Consider the following 8,038-nt stretch of genomic DNA (forward strand, 5'->3'; position numbering starts at 1 on the left):
AGTTGTCATTGGCAACGCAAGTGCTTATTTTTACCCAAGTGACGTCATCAAGACCTCACAATTATTCTCTCACCAAGGTGTTCGAAAACTCGAGATCGGAGAATTTAAAGAATGTCAGGGTTTGTGTTTTTGTCAAAATCTATTTACTGTAAATACGAAACTTTAACGTCTACTCAATTGACGTTTGTTGGTGGGAACAAATTTCCCTTATTTCCAAGCGGGGGAACTCCCAACTCAACAAATGCAGCAGAAGAAAGAATTAAAAATACATTTTATTTCGTCATTCTACACTAAAATACAGAGGTTTGTGTATAAGTTCAAGCCAGTAGTTCATCAAGCTCCAAATCCCCGAAGTCGGAGTCGTAACCTTTCGTCTGATCTTCCGTTCGCTTCCCAGCTGTAAGGGAAACACATGGAAACATTTAAACTACGATCAAGTCAGGGTTACGCTCCAGGTTGTTGTTATGTACGGGGGCACGTTTAGATTTTTTGGGGGACTTTGAAAAGTTCGCAAGAAAAAATAAACATTTGACAAAATAAATTTGAACAAAAACGATTTGTTCAGAAAATCAAGTATGCGGTAAACCCACGCTAATTTTCGGTAATAATTTCCCCAAGCAGATTTTCCGAAAACTCTGTGTTTATTGAAGAATGACTGACAGAGAGGGCAAGATTTAACTGTGCAAAAAATAATCAAGCGAACAAACCTCCAGAGCCCCACACACTGGTCGATGTTGACGCTCCAGCACCACCGGTAGTTGGAGCTCGTGAGCTACTGGGACGGGGAACTGCAGAAGTTCAAAACACGAACAAAGTTAATGGTGAGGTTGGGGCAGAAGACAAAGAATTAAAACTATTCGTTTCGGAAAGAGGGAAATCGTGACTTTAACCAGGTTTCCCAAAACTAAACAAAAATGTTCAAGCCAGGTCTTATTTAAATGAACTTCGTATCAACTGCATGGCACGCAGGGGAATATAGGCTCCATAGACGACAATATTCTGGTTAAATTATCTGTGTTTCTGGGTTGTAAAAGTATTACAGTTAATCGTTTCAATAAAACATGTGAATTGTTGAAGAAACGAAACAACCGGGGAGTCGTGGTTTGATCATCGGGAATATTTGATCGGTCCATGTTTAGTCCAGGAAACTTTCAACGCCAAATTTTCGCAAATTATATCAAAATGTTGATGACTTGTGACTACATGTTGTCTGTGGTCAAGGATTTCACCAAACCAACTTTAAAACTCCACAAAGTTAACAAAAACAAACCTGAAAATAATGTTCATGTAACTAACCTGGGCTTGGTTTGGCGTCCTCTAGTGACGAAACTGCGAATGAATCTTCCTCGTCATCATCTGACCAATCCAACTTCTCAACTCCGGTACTTCCCCTAGGTGTGACGTCGACCGCTCCCGCTGGAGGGCGTTTCCTGGAGGAGAGCTGCTTCTCCAGGTTGGCGCCAATTTGCTTCACGCGGTTTGTTTCTGTTGAAAACAATATTAATTGTGACGTCACAACTGTTGTTCAGTAAAACTCTACTGCTGGGTTCAAGCGGTGGAGTTGATGTCAGTTGGTTTGGGGGAAATTACGAATTTCAGTGCCAGCCCCCGAAAAACAACAACCGTGGAATGCAGAATTACCTCCCAATGTTTTTTCACAGAATACGAACGCTGCATTGTGACGTCATACTTTTAAAGGTTCAGGCGAACTTAGCAGTTTTACGTTTATTATATGTACCCCTGGGGGTTTGGTCAAAGTCATCCACTGCAAGTATTTCTTCCACGTCATCATCGAAGTCCGCATTTTCTCTTTCAATTTTACCGCTAGGTGGAGTAACCTTGGGACTGACGTCATCGTCCGTGTACTCGTCCTCGCTGTCCCATGGGGAACGTCTGTTACGTCACAAACATTTATTGTCAACAGGCCTCTGATTCTATAACCTCGTTATTTTTGGAAGACAAGGTTCGGTGTTTCATGAATAATTCAACAATGTTCTTGTTCGGGTTATGACGTCAGCGTGTTTAAACAATACCCGTTATGACACGTTACAGTTATTTTTAATGTAAACGTGGATCAACTTATTATTTGTTGGCATAGAAATATTACAAAGTTTGACGTAGAAGTTGGGAACACGGCTGTTACATAGAAATCATATTTCTCACAAGTCATCGAGTTGATCACGTGACGCCCTGGGTGCAGCGCGCGGCAATGGTTGCGTCACATGTTTGGGCGATTGTTGCGTCACATGTTTGGGTGATTGTTGCGTCACATGCTTGGGTGATTGTTGCATCACAGTAGGGGATGTGGGGGGGTGTTTTTTATTCGATTTTCGAATTCTTGTTTGTTCCTTTTTACGCGGTGCGCCACCTCGTGGCTCGTGAAGAGATTTGGAAAGTCTAAAAAAATCCAGAAAATAAATTTTCTCACAATAACTTCCTGTGTTTATCCCTTGCATAATTAAAATATATTTCACAAACAGTTCTCAAATATTCACCTCTGGTTCGGGAAACCCCCTTTCTTCGCCCTTTTCTTGATAGAAGTTCGCATGATTTCTATGAAATAAAACAAAAATGACTGAACGAAACATTCTCCATTGTTTGTTGTAATTTGGGTTTAAAATATAGCTGGGTAGAGTGGATCAAGGTACACGTTTCTGGTAGTGATATCTGCCCATATTTACAAACATTATGTAGACTAAGTTTAGCGTCCAAAAATATACGTCGGTCATTACGTAAGTTAGTGATGACGTCAATATTTATATTACTTAAGTTAGTGATGACGTCAATATTTATGGTAGAAACCTTCCGTTGAGTCTTACTGCTTTCTATTAAAGCAACATTTGGGAGAAGGTAAAGCTTTTACCACCGATATCAAGCCTCAACTAACGCCCGGTTAAGGCTTAACCCAACCTTGGAGCCTGGATGTTGCGAGATCGTCAACCTTCTTTCTCGATTCATCTCGGAATTTGTAAAGAGCTGGGAAGGATTTCGCCTTCTGCTGCCTCTGGGCCTTCAACACTCTGAGTTTCGTGCTTAGCAACGACGAACTTATCCCTTTCGCTTCCTGGAAACCATTGTTACGTCACAGATACAAACATATGACCACATATCCATCTGCTAGTTGTGTGAAGTTTTGCTACAAAGCTTGACCGCATAGCGCCACCTACCGGATCAACCCCACACTGTCGAATCTTGTCCTCGACGAGAGATGGAAGAATGGAATCAATCGATTTCTTCAACTCCAACAAATTCCTCCTCCGTTCTTCGGCCGAAGGTCGCTCATACAAAGCATCAGGTTCATCTAAAGTTCAAGTTCATTATTTAAAACAAAACACGATCCATGCAAGTGACGTCACAACTAACCCCAATCAACGGGTGGTTTCCGTTTTGGTTTCTGAAAAAATTAATATTTCTTAAAATTGTGTTTGATAAAGTTTCTTTCCATTTGCAAATAGTTGTAGAGATTTGTGAGTCGTCGAAGAATATGTTTCCAATATTTTTTCTTACGGTGAAGTTTTTTATTTTATTAAATCACAACGATTCATCTTTATTCTCATAGAAATCCTCAACATCTTCTTTTAGCGTGAAGTTTTATATTAATTTCAAATATAAACCATAATATTTAACAGCAAACTTACTGGAGATTTGGTTGCAAGATTCCTTGCTTTTTGTTGAGTTTTCTTTGCTTTTTTCTCACTTTCATTCATCTGATAAAAAAAATCCCCAAAAAGTATCAGAATTTGCAGCTGCTTTGTCGGTTACAAGCGATCAATGTTTGGTAAATAATTACAATATTTCAATTGTTATTGATTACATTGGGAACCATGTGGAGACAGAGTGAGGAGCAAGTTGGATCACAGTGTCGGGTTGGGCCAGAATACACTTGTCACAGTAATAGGGTTTAAAGTATAACGTTTTGCTAATTTTCTAAAGATTTCTCTAAATTGTAGGTAGTGATTTAGAATATACAGCGTCACAAAACCCCAGCAAATTCATGCGAAATATCTCATGACAAAATATTTTTACCCTGTCTCTGATTTCGTCAAACTGCTTTTGTTGGTTTCTCAGAATTTGTTCTTTTTCATCTTTAGTCAATTGTTCTTGTTTGATACGCTTCATCGCACTCGACAACGCACTTATCTAGAAAACATGATCTTAAATAAATTAACAAACTTGATGCAAAACCGCATAAAAGCTGCGAAAATAATCAGAAAATTTAATCAACTTAGATTTTGCTAAAACACATTTCATGGTAAATTCATAATTTTGTGTAAAATAGAAATAAAGCAGGCATGAAATATATTGTCGAATTTCCATAATTTCCACTCAATCACATCCACTATCACCTGTTGGTTTTTAAAGTTTGAAATTTCTTCGAGTTGTTTCACTCTATCCTCATATTCCCTTAGTTTCTGCTTCTCAACTTCAACATCGTCAACAAGTTCCCCGAGGTTTGACGATTTCACCTCCATCGTCTCTTGGAGATCTCCAATAGTCTGTAACATTATTTGCATATTGTAACCAAGCAACCAGGTTTGAATGCAGAATTTCCCAACTGTCAGATACAAATTCGGTTCATTCCCAAAAAAGTTATGGAATAAATTCACAAAAATTTTGCATTGAAACATAATAGGATGCCTTAAATAAATTGAAACCAAATCCACCTTCTGATATTTTTGTTCTTTCTCTTTCAACTTTGTGATGTCGTTCATGAAATTTTGTCGCAAGGAGTCGAATTCTCTCATCCACTTTGCTTCCTCAGTTTCCTTCCACTCATCCATTTCGCGACGAGATTTATCTGCCCATCTCAGTTTTTCTTCTTCAGCCTTTAAATTAAACAAGCAATTAGTTTTGTAGAAATTTCAGTGGGTAACAAGAATATTGTGAACAGAGTCTCTCTGTATTTTCACCTGCTGAAGTTTTCGGTTAAAATTTTCTCTTTCTTCAGTCAGGTCACTTTCAAGCTTGCTTAGGTGATTCCCCAACTTGGTTTGTTCTTTTTGTGAATGAGCTGAAAATATTTTTTCACAAGCTTAGCTCAAAAGAAAGCAACAACATATCCTCAATCTTACCTATGACATCCCCGATGTAATTGACGGAGCCAGGATGTCTACGTTGCATGTGGCCTTGCAGGAAACTTGCATTCATGAAAGCTTTTTCACAGTGAGGGCACTGAAAAGTAAAAGAATTTCAATCATATTAAATACTAATCAACTGAAAGAAACTTGGAACTTTCAGAACACAACTTACTCACAGAATAAGGCGTTTTATAACGCGGGAATTGTGCTTATTTCCAGTTGGAAAGATCACAACTACTTTACCAAATAACACAGGGAATTTCAGAAAATCACAGAGTTTGTAAGTTAGTTTATTGAAGGAACATTGCATGAATGCTCACTTGATAGTAACTGGAAGCTCCAGATTCAATTAAAAGTTGCTGCTGTTGAATCATTTTTCTTCGTCGTTTATTTTCCTGACGCAACTTACTGATATCTTCATTCTGCTCATCCAGTTTTTGCAGCAAATCTTCATGAGCTTTTGACGCATCGCCGAGTTTTGCTTCCAAATCACCAACAACTGACTGCAGATATTCCTACAAACATACAGAATACTGTTTCTAAACTTCTATTACCACAAAAAAGTATTAACAACATTTACTTTGTGAAAAAATACTTGCTGGGTTGCCTGTAAAAGTCACAATGCAGTTAAAAAAACTTGCAAAAGTTAAAATAGTTTGTCCCATATTTCACAATCTTATAAAATCACTTCACCCAATCTCAAGTTTGGGACACAATGTAACTAACCTGGGAATGTAGCAGGTACTCGATTGTGTACTGAGACAATTTGAAGAGTTTGCAAAACAAAGGATCCAAATCGGACACAGCATCAATATTGCAAAATGTCACAGCCGATATATTTTCCTAACATAGAAATACAAATTTATTCCGGAAATATTAGCAACGTGGGCTATGTTGGATTGGTGAAGAAACTCAGTATCCTGCACACGCTAACAGAAGACACCCTCCAAAATATTACATTTTTCTGATATAAAACAAATAAGTTTCATACACATTAACCAACATGTACATTATATCATGTATGTGAGGTCACAGGGCATCTATGTAGTTATGACTACCTTGACTTAAATAATGGATGCAGAGCATAAGCAGTTTGAAATAAAATTTACACATTGTATCTTTTCAAGGAACACAAAAATAAATCTGTGGTAGACTAAAAAAACAGAAAAATGACAAATTGTGACATGTTTATTTTTAAACATAACTAAACTAATGTTTGTTAGTAGCATCTCCAAACCAATGGTTCGTTTTAACTTTTTACTTGTGCCCAATCATGCATCAGATTGGAAAGTTTGTAATTGTAATATTTTTTTTTGTTTTAAATGGATTTCTTCTGATGCAAAGTAATTTTGACTGTTTATTATTATTATTCTTTGCAGGGCAATAATAGTTGTAAGAAATTTTACCGGTCTGACAGCAAGTGCAAAAAGGTAATGGATAACTGGTCTAAAGATTTCGAAAATTAATGCATGTTGATGTCACAACAACAAAACAAAATTATCCAGCAAACTTGTTTTCTACCTGCAAAGTAACAAAATCAAGTTCCCTGGCAACCCTTTCCACATCGATAGAACTTAATTTCCTCCAATCAATTTCTCCAAATCTCTTCCGGAAATGAAACGCAGGAACTGGTTCATGAAAGTTTGTTGAATCAAGTTCGAAACTATGATCAATCCCTAACACAAAATAATTTGTTGCTTTTTTACTTTTGCCTCCACTGGCCTGGAACATTCGAACATACCTGAGTATTCTCTGGAAGACCCATATAACGTCTTGCCTGGCATCTTCAATTCGGTGCTTTTTTAAAACAACTTGGTTATATTTTAAAGCAAAAACATTAAACAAAAAAACCTTCAAATCAATGAAATTGTTACAACCAAACACAATCTTTCAAACTGACTTCAAAAGTTGAAAAATTGGGATCTACCCAAAACCGCATATGCAGGCCTAGCGATCACTATAACTTATTTAATTATACTAAAATAAAGTCAATCTTTCAAAACTCTGTTTGGAACAAAAAATAGCGTTTACTTTGAAAATGAAAACGCGAACAAGAATATTTGAAAAGGAATTCGGGGGAATTACCCGGCTTGATGTAGCAACTGCTTCCGTCACGCTTCACCAGTCATGCAGTTAATTTCGCGTAGTTTGCCACCCAGCCAACAGGGGTTGTAACCAAAAAGTGGCTCGGGCCACGTGGCACCAACATGGCACGCATTTCACCAAATTTGGGCCACGTGACCCCAACATGGCACGCATGTCACCAGCATGGCACCAACATGGCACCAGCATGGCACCTGGGTGTGTTTTCTGTTTATACTACTTAATGAATCCACTGTATGCTAAATCAGTAATATAGTCTGCAGTTATCATTTGCACTAAACGTTAGGCATTTCATCAGTGTGGAAAACTTTGTTTCAACAAAAACAAGATGTAACAATAACTTTAAACTGCTAGGTGCGTTTGTCAATAGTTTCAAAATTGAGCCGAAAAGTCGAAATGGGTTTAAATATGGTTATCAATGAAACGTTGTATTTTGTTGCATGCCCACTTGTGCACACTGATTTGTACTATGATTTCTATAGTGACATGTTACGATCCCAGCGGACCCAGCGGACCCAGCGGACCCAGCGGACCCAGCGGACCCAGCGGACCCAGCGGACCCAGCGGACCCAGCGGACCCAGCGGACCCAGCGGACCCAGCGGACCCAGCGGACCCAGCGGACCCAGCGGACCCAGCGGACCCAGCGGACCCAGCGGACCCAGCGGACCCAGCGGACCCAGCGGACCCAGCGGACCCAGCGGACCCAGCGGACCCAGCGGACCCAGCGGACCCAGCGGACCCAGCGGACCCAGCGGACCCAGCGGACCCAGCGGACCCAGCGGACCCAGCGGACCCAGCGGACCCAGCGGACCCAGCGGACCCAGCGGACCCAGCGGACCCAGCGGACCCAGCGGAC

At 39.5% G+C, this 8,038-nt stretch overlaps 1 protein-coding gene across 1 annotated transcript; it reads right to left on the bottom strand.

Annotated features, from left to right (window-relative positions):
• Positions 1-253: 253 nt before the first annotated feature.
• LOC145902535 (uncharacterized) lies at positions 254-6,932 on the bottom strand. The gene is made up of 19 exons (XM_082990547.1): positions 6,820-6,932; positions 6,600-6,754; positions 5,805-5,921; positions 5,399-5,593; positions 5,073-5,172; positions 4,911-5,011; positions 4,665-4,826; positions 4,347-4,496; positions 4,027-4,140; positions 3,639-3,707; positions 3,364-3,394; positions 3,168-3,301; positions 2,911-3,064; positions 2,496-2,553; positions 2,164-2,397; positions 1,739-1,893; positions 1,297-1,485; positions 708-788; positions 254-397 (listed from the first exon to the last, which is right to left on the bottom strand). Exons 1-19 carry the CDS (start codon positions 6,860-6,862, stop codon positions 318-320), a joined length of 2,322 nt encoding a protein of 773 aa, XP_082846673.1. The 5' UTR covers positions 6,863-6,932; the 3' UTR covers positions 254-317.
• Positions 6,933-8,038: the final 1,106 nt, after the last annotated feature.

Source organism: Ascidia mentula, chromosome 5, assembly GCF_947561715.1.
Source record: "Ascidia mentula chromosome 5, kaAscMent1.1, whole genome shotgun sequence".
NCBI classification, from domain to species: Eukaryota; Metazoa; Chordata; class Ascidiacea; order Phlebobranchia; family Ascidiidae; genus Ascidia; species Ascidia mentula.

Excerpts from the sequence above, each read along its gene's own strand:
- LOC145902535 (XM_082990547.1), bottom strand. The coding sequence starts at position 6,862 with ATGCCAGGCAAGACGTTATATGGGTCTTCCAGAGAATACTCAG. Across the intron at positions 3,302-3,363 it reads GAAACCACCCGTTGATTGGG|ATGAACCTGATGCTTTGTAT; the intron begins GTTAGTTGTGAC and ends CTTGAACTTTAG. Across the intron at positions 1,894-2,163 it reads CGTGATCAACTCGATGACTT|ACGTTCCCCATGGGACAGCG; the intron begins GTGAGAAATATG and ends GTGACGTAACAG.